This window comes from Theropithecus gelada, chromosome 6 (genome assembly GCF_003255815.1).
Source record: "Theropithecus gelada isolate Dixy chromosome 6, Tgel_1.0, whole genome shotgun sequence".
NCBI classification, from domain to species: Eukaryota; Metazoa; Chordata; class Mammalia; order Primates; family Cercopithecidae; genus Theropithecus; species Theropithecus gelada.
Genome location: NC_037673.1, coordinates 134086009 through 134099460, shown reverse-complemented (window position 1 = coordinate 134099460; position 13452 = coordinate 134086009). Strand labels below are relative to the sequence as shown.

General features: G+C 40.6%; 1 protein-coding gene across 3 annotated transcripts in view; it reads left to right on the top strand.

The window, feature by feature from the left end:
- KLHL3 (kelch like family member 3) overlaps nucleotides 1-13452 on the top strand; it is a 117297-nt gene that overhangs the window by 5742 nt on the left and 98103 nt on the right. Inside the window, exons 1-2 of one of the 3 annotated variants that reach the window (XM_025388598.1) lie at nucleotides 5674-5687; nucleotides 10081-10200. In XM_025388598.1, coding sequence (XP_025244383.1) covers nucleotides 5674-5687; nucleotides 10081-10200 — 134 coding nt within the window. Of the gene's footprint in view, nucleotides 1-5673; nucleotides 5688-9355; nucleotides 9988-10080; nucleotides 10201-13452 lie in introns of those variants that run through there. The other 2 variants (XM_025388599.1, XM_025388597.1) reach the window with 2 other exon arrangements.

The window sequence follows — 13452 nt, the reverse complement described above, 5'->3', positions numbered from 1 at the left end:
TCACATAATGAGTAGCATGTTTTCTTTTAGTCTTTCTCTCTTCTTGTCTAATTTTATCTGTCTGTGTAAAATGTTTTACATTTTTACATAGCCCATTTAAGAGTTTTCCCCTTGAGTTTTGCAGAAAGTGATCTGTGACTTGGGGTTTTAGGAATGTGATTAGTAACATACCTGTTCTTGAGCTTGTTTATGAAGGAGCACATTACAGGAATGACAGCAGCTGCTGGTCATCTTTGGTGAATCATGATTGGCTTGTGTGAAGGCCCCAGTGCGTAAACTCCAAGTTCAGTACAATTAATAACACAGACTCCAGTACACACTGCAATTTCCCATAATCAAAAGTGAAGTAGTGCTATATCACAGGTCCTAGGAGATTTAGTCTTTTTTCATTTGGCCTGGTTTGGTCGCACAAGGAAGAACGTCAGAGAGTGGGACATGAGGGGTTGTGCCTCCCTTGGTCTGATGGGCTATGGACATTATCCTGAATTGGTGGACATTGTTATTAAGAGCCCAGGCCTTGGAGTCAGATAGGCCTGGGTTTCAGTGCCAGTTCTGCACTTACTAGTTATGTGGGACTTTTGGACAAATTTTATCTCTGTACCTTAAGAGAAAAATCTGCCTACTTCCTAGGGTTGTTCTGAAGATAAAATGAGATAATGGAGGTAAGGTGCTTTAACATACCCTCAACTTTCAGGAAATGTTAACTCAATCTATACCTTACTAGTGCATATGTTCTGCATATCCATGTGGGCTATTACAGGGGTTCAACCTAATGCTATGAACTGAGGTGGCACTGCTGAAAGGGGATGAAGAGTATGGGGCTCTCTGGTAACCTGTGTGTAAATGGTACTTTGTGGTGGCAGGACTGCACCACCAAGTCCTGAATCCTGCTGGCTGGACATCTTCACGAGTCAGGTTCTTCATTAATCCACAAGTAGCAATCTAAGTTTGGTCATTTGGGTCTTGAACTTTAGGATTGGGATACTTACTAGATCTGCAGTTTGACCAGAGTGCCAGGGGCTCAGAAATCCTGTCTGGATAGGGTCCCATTGCTGCCTAGAGTTGGAGAAGCAGAGTCATGCCAATGACCTCATGAGAACCTAAAGTACAATAGTCAACATGTCATCAGTTTATTGATTTACAGTAAAATATTACTGGCAAGCTATTCCTGAGGGCCTGCAACCACATTCTGGCTCTCTGAAGGACAACCACGGGGGAGGCCAAACTGGTCAAAATGCTGCAGAGTAAACTAGGGACTGAGTTATGGCAATGGAGTATTTATAGGCTTCAAGCTCCACCATGGGGATCTGACCTGAGGCTGAACCAGCTGATGACATCTAGTGATTAAATCACTTTCCTAGACAGAGTGAGATGGGTTGTACCGAGGGCTTTCTTCTCTGTCAGATTCTTAGTTTTTGGTTATTCCTTTCTAAATTACACTTTCTTTGTTGAGAGTTTTTAATGCATTCAGCACAGCTTTGCCCTGGCTCAGAGTTGTTTTGCCTTCATTGAGTGGTTTTGCCTCTTTATTCCATCTCATCTCTAGCTTGAACATAATGTGCTTCTGCCTCTTGTATGTGGCTAGTATCAGCTCACGACTTCTGAATTTTATTTGCATCTCTTGGAGACCTTTAGAGGTGAAACAGATCATAACCTTTAAAAGCATTTCTCAGACTCCCCTTTCCTTCCTTCTACATTCTTGCACACCCAGGATGTTCTGGAGCTCCTCATTTGATTTTTCTTTCTTTTTTTTTTAAAACTTTTATTCTAGGTTCAGGGGTACACGTGCAGGTTTGTTATATAGGTAAACTTATGTCACAGAGGTTTGTTGTACAGATTAGTACCTGTCATCACCCAGGTAGCCAATAGTTATTTTTTCTGCTCCTCTTCCTCCACCCACCCTCCATCTTCAAGTAGGCCCTAATGTCTGTTGTTCCCTTCTTTGTGTCCATGAGTTCTCATCATTTGGAGCTCCTCATTTGTTAGATTCCCCCAAACATTGCTGCACAATCAGCCTGCTTGGAGACTCTTCTATCTCCTGCCTTTCTAGCATGTTTTTTAGTATCCTTTGCTTTCTATTCACTGCTCCATTTTCCTCAGCAACAGAAAGACTCTAAGAATTGACACAGTAAGCAGCAACCCATCTGCCTTTCTTCCCTCTTCTCCAGTTGTTGCTGGCTTTCTCTCACCCCCATCCTCCTGATTCCGTGTCATCAATGCAGGGGACTGGGCTGCCTAAGAAAGTACTCCTCTCTGAATGCGGGGTGGAGGGGTTATGGAGAGGAGGTTGAGGAGGACAAAGCCATCAGTATTTTAATGAAGAGGAGTAAGGAAAGCTACAGTGGTCAGTAGTTAAACCTAATTTACTTATCTATCAATTAATTTACGCAATAGTCATTTATTGAGCACCTATCACGTGACAGAAGCTAAGAATTCAGAGGCAACTAAGACACTGCCTTGGTTCTCATGGAGCTCACAATCTAGAGGGGGCAGCAGTGTGCTGGAGTCAGCACTCACCCACTTGCAAAAGCTGTTTGTTAAATTTTCAGGAATTTTGTGAGCCAATTATTAAATGCTGCCATTATTAACAATTAAATTATGTAACATAAATTATATTAAAATTGAATGTAATAAAGTACCTCAAACTCATCACTTTCTAATTATTTTTACTATAGTCTTCTAGGGCTTTGAGGTTGTGTCTATTGCGTCTTGCTGTAGAAATACTATACAGTGATATAATGGTGTGCTGTTGCACATCTCTTCCCAAATCTCATGTTTGGTGGCATCATGTTGGTAGCTTAAAATCTGCCATGGTGGGAGTATTTACACTCTGGAAATTGGCAAATGTTACAAATCAGGGCTCTTTTCCTCCCAACCAACTATTAAACATTTACCAGCACGCAGTGTGTGGGGCAGACAGATAAGTAAGAGGTAATTAGAATGCAATACAGAAGGTAGCACAGAGTACTGTGGGAATGCAGAAGAGAGGAAACTAACCTAGTTTCCCACTAGATTTTATCTAATCTAGTGAGTAGTGGAGTAAGAGAGGGAAGGCTTCAGGGAAGAGGCTTGAAGGCTGGTAGGAACTAGCTAGACACAGGGGAGAGTGAGTGGGGAATAGGATAGAACAGTTTTCTAGTCAGACAAAACTTCACAAGGCAGAGAGCCTAGTGTATTTTGGCTATTGCAAGTATTTTAGTATTACAGTAATGAGAAGTCTTCAGGGCAACGATGGGATTAAGGGCCAGGCTAGGTGCCTGAGATTTATTCTGAATGCAGTGAGGAATCAGTGAGGCTTCATGTAGAACATGCCTTGAACACATTGACACTTTGGAAAGGTCCCTCTGGAGTCTGGGAGGAGGTTATTAGAATAATCCTGGCAAGAAACAATGATGGCCTGGAATGGGGTTGTGGTGGTAGTGAAAGTGAGAAGGAAATGGGGTGCAGGGATATTAACACATAGGATTGATATGATTTATGGCTGTATGTGAGGAGTGAGAGAGAGAAAGGGAGGAAGATATCAAGGATAACACCCCAGTTTTTGACTTAGATAGGTGATTGGGTGGTTGGTTATGCCTCTGAGATAGAGAATACAGAAAGAGTAGCAGGCTTAAGGGAGGGTAGGGAACTTAAATTTTGACTAAGTATGAGTTACCTGTGTAAAATCTAGGGGACTCAAATAAGACATTGGATATGTGGATCTGGAATTTAGAGGATAGAGGAGGGCAGGAAAGAAGGCTTTGGAAGGTGTGGTGCTGAAAGAGGGCCTAATTTTTAGAGCTTATATATTTTTATCTATAACTTTTATAATTACTATTTTACGTATATTTATTTATAGTTTAACTCTGAAGGCCAACTCTATTTTCATTAAAAAATAAAAGTGTTGGTCAGACTATCCCCTTCTGCTCTATCATCTAACTCTTGTAAAGACAAGTGAAGGGTTTTCAGGTAGAGTTCAGATGACAAATATGTAATGAGGACCTACTGTGGGCATGGCCTCATGCTGGGCAGGCTAAGCTATACAGAGTCCTCAGACACATGTTCCTTGCCCTCCAGGTATATTGAATCTAGTGTGAGGCAGGTAGGTAGTTGGATTTGTACCATGAAGAAGTAATCAGGCACAAGGCAGAATTCTATGTGCCAGCTGAGTTACAAGCCAGAAATACTACAGGAATTCAGAGAAGGAAGAGCTCATTTAGAACTGACGTATCCCAAGGGCTTCATAGAGGAGGCAAAGCTTAATTGGTCCTCAAATAACAGGTATTTAGATTATGATACAGGGAAAGAGAAGGGAAATCTAGGTGTCTGCAGTGAATAGTTCATCTGCTTGGCACATAATAGGTACTTAGTAAATATTTGAGTAAACGAGAGAGGTAAGGCTGGCATTTAGGTTCAGTCCAGGTCAAGGAAGTCCTTGAATACTGGGCAAGAATCATGACTTTATCCTGTAGACTGATGATTTTTCAGCTGTTTAGCTATAGAGTCCTTTGAAAGGAAATTTTATCTGGACACTCAACATATAGAACAAATGGAGGCAGAGGGCTGTGACTGAAGCTTCAGCTCATAAACCTCATAGCCCCTGAAGAGACCTGTGTGCAGTGAGGATCTGAAAGTCATGGTCAGATGACATTTTAGAAGGATGAGTTTGGCAATGGTGTGCAGGAAGTACTTGGAGGGAGAGTATCTAGAGTGGGAAACAGCAGGTGAGAGGCCACTGTAACAGTCTAAGTCAAGGGAAAAGAGAAGCTGAAAGCCCAGGAAAGAAGGGCCAACTATGTCTATCCTTATGGCCATGAAGCTTGACTGTCTCACATGTATGTCTTCTTGAATGGGGTCAGTGGGTATCTGTGAGTGTGAGGTAAGTCGGAACCAATTTGGACACCCTTTCTGTGGACTGTTGAAGGAATGAATCATCCACTGCAGTGGGTTCATCATGGCACCAGTAGTGGTTCATATAAGCAAATTTACTAGTAACAGGCCAGTGTGGAAATTAATTAAAGTATTGAGCCAGGTATCTGATGCTTTGACAAAGTTGAGTAGATTTATGTGTTCTGATTGTGCTGCAGCTTATTTAGAAAATGGCTTAGATGATCATTTCTGTATATTTCTACAGCAAAGAGCAAAGATTCTGCCTGGCCCATACTTTCTCACTACATCTATGATTGTTGACCCATTTGAATCTTAAATATGGCTGCTCAACTTGAATGTTGCTGGAACCCTGGACAGTGGGATACAGATGAAAGTTCCTTTGGTTAGCAGCTTGAGCTGCAGGTCTGGTGGGAGGGGCACATATAAATTAACATTGACTGTGGTTTTTAGTAGAATCTGGGGCCAGTTTTTGCTCTTGGTGAAATCAACCATTTTATGCTTAGAGTAAGGGCATTTACTGTGAAATGCTTTTCAACAGAAAACATCTTGTGGCTGAGTCTGCCTGGAAAATTGTGTGTGTGCGTGTGTGTGATTTTGGTTGGGTCTGGGTAGGGTGAAAAGTATGGTATTAGACTTGAACAAGATGGTGGGAATATACCTTAGTGTGGTCTGTGTTTCACAGGCGAGGAGAGGGGATCCTCTAGCCTTATTTTGGAACAAGAACTGAGAATTCTTGGGATTGGGACTTGATAGCGTGGGGATGGGGCAATCTATTGAGGGTTAAGTAGTTAAGATCTGGTATGAATGGAGGGAAAAAGGTTTAGGGGATGAAATGGTAAGATCTAGCAACTCTGTTCTTGGGCATGTGACCTTAGGTTGAGAAATATGTATACGTATGTGCATTTGTGTACATGCGTGAACTATATTGCTGGAGGGTATAGGTTGTGAGCTTCAAGTATAGGATACCTAAACTCAGATCCCATCTCTACCACTTACTATTTGTACAATCTCGTAAATATTTTTTTGAACGTCTCTGGGCCCTCAGATGTTCTTTTCTTAATTTCTTGTTCTCTGGAAGGTTAATGAATTGCCAAGAAGCTTGTACCTTCCAGAGACCAGGGACTCAGAATCTCTTCCAAATTCCCTGTGTCTTTTCATGGAGGAGCAGGGGAAGAAAGGAACTTTGGGTTCCTTCAGATGTCAAGCCTTGCCTGTGCATCAAGGGTGGAAAGGGCTCTGAATGGATTTGGGGAAACCGGTATCTTTCCCTAGCCAGCCCTATGGTCATCAGCAAGTCACTTGCTCTTTCAGGGAGGCTCTAGTGTGAATTATATTTTGTTGAACATTGATCCTCTGATAATAGGCAATCTGTGTTTGAGACCTTTTGGTAAACACAACATTGTATTAACAAGGATATATCGTTATTGGACCATTTTGGAAAGTGCAAAGAGCAACACACCAGAAGAGTGAGATTTCCTGCTCCCTAGCCACACTGGAGATTGTGTCAGTGCTTCTAAAATGGCTCTTTTTAGTTTATACTTGTTCCATATCTTTGAAGTGAAGCTAATAATATCTGTTCACTAGGCTTTTCTGTGCTTTAATCTTACTAATTCCCTGTCAAGAACCTTCAGTGGTTCCCTGATCCATACCAAATTGTGCTTTCTCATCCTGGCTTTTAAGTCTCTCCACAGTTTGAAGACAATATTTATAATGAATACTTATAGAGTATTTTACAGTTTGTAGATTTATCCCAAGGATGCAAGTATGGTTTAGTATTAGAAAATATATGTGTCATTCATCACATTACAAGATTAAAGGAAACCCATATGAACATCTCATTAGATACACAAAGACGTTCGATAAAATTTAGCATAACTTTATGACTTAAAAACTCTTAATAAAAATAGAAGGGAATTTTCTTAATCTGACAAAAAACATTTACAAAAATCCTGTAACAAACATACATAATAGGGGAACATTAGAAACATCTTTAAAAGCAGGGATATGACAATACTACTCATTAGCATCCTTTCTGTTTGACATTGTGTGACCATCCTAGCCAGTGCAAACATTTTTCAAAAAAGAAATTAGAGGCCTAAGAATTTGATAGGAGAAAAATCTCTGGCATTATATGCAGATAATATGACTGTCTACATAGGACACCTAATTTATGTTCAAATAGTTAGGAATAATAGGAACATTGACAATGGCTGGATATATGATCAATTTGCAAAAATCAATTGCATTTTATAAACCGTAACAATCAGAGAACATAATTTAAAAATACATCATTTCTATTACAAAAGAGCAATAAAAACCATAAAGTACTTAGGAATAAATCTAATCAAACGTGTAAGGTCTTCATACAGGAAAATCTAAAAGTTTGAGTGACATTAGAGAAGACTTAAATAAATGGAGAGATATCCTGTGTTCATGGATAGGAGGGCATAGTATCAGAAAAATGATGGTTCTATCCAAATTGATCTATAAGTTCAATGCAGTTTTTATCAAAATCCCACTCGAGTTCTTTACGGAATTTGACAAGCTAGTCAAGACACTTCTCAAAAATAATAATAGGATTGGGAATTTCCCTGTCAGATATCAGACCTTATTATAAAGCTACAGAAATCATGTGGTACTGGTACAGAGACAGACAAACTGACCAGTGGAATAGGTTAGTAAGTCAAGAAATAAATCTCTTTATATCTGGAACTTTAATATATGACCTAAGATGGCATGACAGATGCATGAGAAAAATAAAAAGTTTTAAATACATAGAATTCATGGAGAAAATGAGACCCCTATGTCATATCCTGACATAAATATCGGTATCAGGACCTGGCACAGTGGCTCATGCCTGTAATCGCAGCACTTTGGGAGGCTGAAGTGAGCAGATCACTTGAGGCCAGGAGTTTGAGAACAGTCTGAGCAATATGGTGAAACTCCCCATCTCTACTAAAAATACAAAAATTAGCCAGGTGTGGTGGTGCACACCTGTAATCCCAGCTACTTGAGAAGCTAAGGCACGAGAATCACTTGAACCCAGGAGGCGGAGGTTGAGCTGAGATCTGCACTCCAGTCTGGATGTCAGAGTGAAACTATCTCAAAAAAAGAGAAAAAAATCAGTATCAGATGAAATAAGGGCTTAAATACTAAAAGCAAAAATGTTAAACCTTTAGTAGAACATAGCAGATAATGTTTTTCTAGCTTTGTAGTAAAGAAAGACACCATAAAATAAATTATGCTTATGGAATTTCTCATCTTTTGAAGAAATTTTTCATCTTTGCTGGTTGCTTCCCCTTCTGATCACATTTGCTGGCTTGAGACTTTCTTCACCTGCTTTAAACACACAACTCTAAGCATCCTCCTTTGTGCACATCTTCCTCTGCTTAGCTAACTTCCTTGTACACAGAATCCAGACAGTCCCAAAGTTCAGATATTCATGGCTTACATTTGCATGATGAACTGACGGTGGGGAAGGGAGTCAAAAGAGGAGTCTGTTATGGTCAGACAAGCTGTGGGTCTGCCACGCTGGTTGTATTTAAATGTTCCAGTAGTTACGAATTCCAGTGTGAGATCTATAGGGATTCTCAGGCCTCTGAAATATACTCTCAATCATAGAAGCCTCTTTCTCTAGCCAGTCTGCAAAGTTAAGTGGTAGCATGGATAGAGGCTCACTAGAGAAAATCAAAGGAGAGTACCATCATTGTCCTAGAGTTGGAGTGAACTATGGGTCCCCGAATCTACACAAGTGGAGAAGGTTCTGTTGTCCTAGTAGCAAAGCAAATCTTCACCTGGTTCAAACAGGTAACTCCAAGGTCTCACACTTGACCTGGGAGCTGAATGGTTTCACCAATTTGGGGAGAAACACCTTTCCTTGCTCATTCTTTTGATTCCTTTTTTCCAGCTTCCATAAAGTTGAAAGATGTTGCTCAGGAGTTGTTGGGTAACTAGCTGGCACCCCACAGGGATTTGAATTATTTTGTCTTTCTCTTTCACTTTTTTTAAGAGACAGAGTTTTGCTCCGTTGCCCATTCTGGGGTGCAATGGCATGAAACTCCTGGGCTCAAGCAGTCCTCCTACTTCAACCTCCTGAATAGCTGGGACTACAGGCATGAGCCACCATACCCTTGTCTCTTAATTTCAGTAGAGAAGGCATTGAGATTATGGTTGACTCTTGCTAGATTTTACTTACTCAGTTAGTCTACACAGATAGCCTTTCTTTCCATAATACTTATAATCCTTTTGTCTTTCTATGGGATTACAGTTTCCCAAAAGCTTTTGCTGTTGTTCCACTGCTTCTTGGAGTGTAGCCAATGTGATTTTTCTAAAGCACAGATTTGTTTACCTGCTTTCTGTCCTAATTCTCTGTTTAAAACCCTTTGATGGCTTCTCATTATTTCAGAAAGAAATCCAAACTTCTTAGCTTTGCTTATATGACACTTAAAAGGCTGCTCAGTCTTCTAGTTTTTTCTCTTGATAGTCCCTCTTGTGCTCTCCTCTAGTTTTACTGAACTGCCAGTATTTTGAACACACTTTGTGCTTTTTCTTCTCCAGGTCTATGTGTATACTGTTTCCTCTGCCTGGAATAATCTTCTTTCTCTTTACCTGGCTTGTTTCTGTTCTTTCTTCAGGTCTCAGATTCTAGGAAGCTTTCCATCAACCTGTCATCACTGGGACGAGTTGGCCATCCCCTGTGCTTCTGTAGCTTCTATCAAATCATAATACTTAAGATGTGATGTTTAAATGTTTACTTGGCGTTCTCCTCTACTGAACTCTAAGCTTTGTGAGGGTAGTGACGGTGGCTTTGTCTATTGTTTTGTTTCCCTTAAATCTAAATGTGTGCCTGGCACATAGTAGCCTCCAGTAAATGCCTGTTTAATGAACAAACAAACCTGTGAAGTGAGTGATAGAGTGCTTAGTCCCTTTCAATTTTCAGGATGGAGAGATGGAGAATGAGGACCTCACACAAAATCACACAGTACTTGGTGGAAGAAGCTGAACTATGACTTTCCTTCCCTCAGAGGAATGCACTTTGCATTGGAAGATACGAAGAAATTCCCAGTACATTGTCTTTCCTACTGGGTCTGTGTGAGAACAGGCTGATAGATGCCTCTGGTGGGTGGGTAAATGCATGAGCTTTTGGCAGTTGGATGAACGGGTTTACCAATGAGTGATTCTCTTTCCCTCTCTCTTCCTTCCTGTTCACAGCATCAAGCTGAGCTCCCAGACTCTGATACAGGCTGGAGATGATGAGAAGAACCAGAGGACGATCACTGTCAACCCTGCCCATATGGGGAAAGCATTCAAGGTTATGAATGAACTGCGGAGGTACTTTTTCTATCTTGTCTATGCCCTTGCAGAAGGAACTTGTCCATGAGCTTCATCAAGGACTAAGAATAGAAGTCAGAATATGACCACTTAGGGAATTCTGACTCTTTCCACCCACTCTCAGTCACTTGGTTTCCCCTTTCTTTCTCTCTGTCTCTCTCTCTCTTTTTTTTTTTTTGAGATGGAGTCTCACTCTGTCACCCAGGCTGGAATGCAGGTGACGTGATCTTGGCTCACTGCAACCTCTGCCTCCCGGGTTCAAGCAATTCCTCTGCTTCAGCCTCCCGAGTAGCTGGGATTACAGGTGCATGCCACCATGCCCAGCTAATTTTTGTATTTTTAGTAGAGATGGGGTTTCGCCATGTTGGTCAGGCTGGTCTCGAACTCCTGACCTTGTGATCCACCTGCTTCAGCCTCCCAAAGTGCTGGGATTACAGTTGTGAGCCACCGCGCCTGGCAGGTTTCCCCTTTCAAACTCTGCTTGAGAAAGAATGACTTTGCCAGAAAACTGTCTTTCCTTTGTATGTATTTAACACCTATCATTTTAATGATTAATCACAGGGGAAAAATCCTTTATGGTTATAGCAAGTCTGTTCATAAACTTGATTTCTAACAGAATGAGCTACTTGGAAACTAGTAATAGAATGATTGCAACACCCACACACAATTGCAGATTAAAGACTGGATGTCATGTATTTTCTTCTAGTTTCACTCTCTCTTTCACTGGTCTGAACTTAGGTTGGCAAGACAACCACATGGGTGGAAGAATACCTGGCTCCTTAAATGTAAAGAGAGAAATGAAATGTGAATATACTCATCCTCTCTGAGCTAATAGTGAGGGGTACACGGGCTGTTTGTAAGGCCAATGTGCATGTTTGACAAGCTTGTTGTAAGGCAGGTTCAGAGCGCTGAACATGTGTTTCTGTACGTGTTTTCCTGTACAAAGCCTGTGCACATGATCTCTTCTTTACCAGAGAGCTCAGAAGCTTCCTTTGCCCATGCAATTATTTACTGCATACTTCATCCTGTTATGAGGTGTAATTGTTTATTTCATCTTTTCTGTGTAGCTCATGAACTCTCTGAAGGCAGAGGCAACTTTTGAGTAATTTTTATCTCTAGCACCTGGGACTTCATAGGAGCTTCTATTGATTCACCAAAGATGCCCAGAGGCACTGGCTAGGCCCTAGAATGGGTCAGTGGGGTACAAAGTAAAAAATAGAAATAGGTCAATGAAAATAATCCTTCTGTAGTACAAATAGGTATTATGATGGCGGAATGCATCCACTGCCTGATAGGTGGTAGGTACGCAATAATTATTTGTTTCTTAAAGAGGGCCACAGAAGCAAGTATGACAGGTGGGAACTTTGGAGAAGAGGGTTGATGCTGGAGCTGAATTTTGAATGACAAATAAGAGTTAGACAAATGAAGGGTAGTGGGGATAGGGAGAAGCCTTCCAGGCAGAGAAAATGGCACATAGCCAAAGAAGTGTGTGTTGAGTGGGGAGTTGAACTACTTTTAAACAAAAGTTCTACCTGATTCTATGTTTGTTTTCTTATTTCTCCTTTCTACAGGGCCTAGTCTTTGGCATTAATAACCACGTTAAATTAAATTTGCCTTATGCTCCACTGCTCAAGTTTTATTAGGCCTCCTGCCAGATTTCCTGGAAGCTCTGCCCATAGCTGTCTTAGGCATCGGGCTGTGCTGATGTCCATGCTTATGGACATGGTTCTCTTGTTAACTGAAGAATTTGTCTTGTGTTCCCTAGACACTATTGGAATTCCTCATTTAGTTCTTTTGGGTATGCTTGTGCCCTTTGTCCGATTGAGGAGTCTTTCACCAGGCCTTATTTTGCCTGGTATTATAGTCAACTCCAGTGATGGCTGAAAGGGAGAATTTAGGAATAGATATGTACACAAGATTCCCTGCACCCTTGCTTTCTATTACTAGCATCTTTTCTTTGTTTGTTTTGTTTTGTTTTTTAAAGAGACAGAGTCTTGGTCTGTCACTTAGGCTGGAGTGCAATGTCCCAGTCACAGCTTACCGTGACCTTGAACAACTGAGCTCAAGCAGTCCTCCCACCGTGGCCTCCCAAAATGTTGGGATTATGGGCATGAGCCACCGTGCCCAGCTCCCTTTTCCTTAATTAATTTTTTAAAAAGACATCCTAAGTTCTCATTACTTCTGTTACAAGTTACTAGGTTTTTCTCTTTCCTCAAAAGCATTGACTTAGATTTAGCCATCTCCAACAGTCCTGCTGCTTCTTCTCTTTTGTATAATTCGGCATTTGTCAAACTCTGTTCTGAGAAATGCTAGTTCCCTTAAGATGCTCTGTGAGAAAAAAGAGCTCTGTGCCCCAATGAGTTTGAAGAATGCTATATACTGTACCCCTCTCTGAGGTTCATAATGCCTACTGGCATATTAAACGCTCTGAGAAGTCCTGCACTAAATTTGTCTGATTGAGGGTTTTCCACACATATTTGACTATAGAGTCTTCTTTGGTGGTGGTTGTAGATAGACCAAGTGTTTTGTGAAATTTGTTTTGGGAAATACATTTCTAATACCAGACATAGTCCTTTGCTGAAATTTAAGTGAATAATCTTATTCTCCCTCTTTTTGTGTTTTTTCAAATGGACCACAATCTGTATATATTTGACTGGCTGGGAAAATTTTAATTCAGGTTTAGGCATAGATTTTCCTATCATTTTTCTTTTAATTTTTGTTCTGTAAAAGGAATATATTTGTTATAGAACATTTAGAATATACAGATGAGCAACAAGTCATCTATAATTTTAGTACATAGTGGTAACCATTGTAATACCTTGGACAATATACCTCTCTTCTTTAGAATATATGTCTCATTGCAAAAGACACTGTGGCACAATAAAAGTCTCTACGTTCCTTAGCTTAAATCATTTTGGCAAAATATTTATTTATTTTTATTTTTTTGAGGCAGAGTTTTGCTCTTGTTGCCCGGGCTGGAGTGCAATAGTGTGATCTTGGCTTACCACAACCTCTGCCTCCCAGGTTCAAGCAATTCTCCTGCCTCAGCCTCCCGAGTAGCTGGGATTATAGGCACCCGCCACCATGCCCAGCCAAATGTTTATGTTTTATATAGCTAATGGCTACAAGTCTTTAGCTAAGACCAAGATTACAGTAGTTCAATGTATAGAACTTACAGATAAGTCAATTTAGTAACTTTGCATTTTGGCTTTGGTTTTTGGTTATGTTGCTTAAAAAGTTTTATGGGTTTTG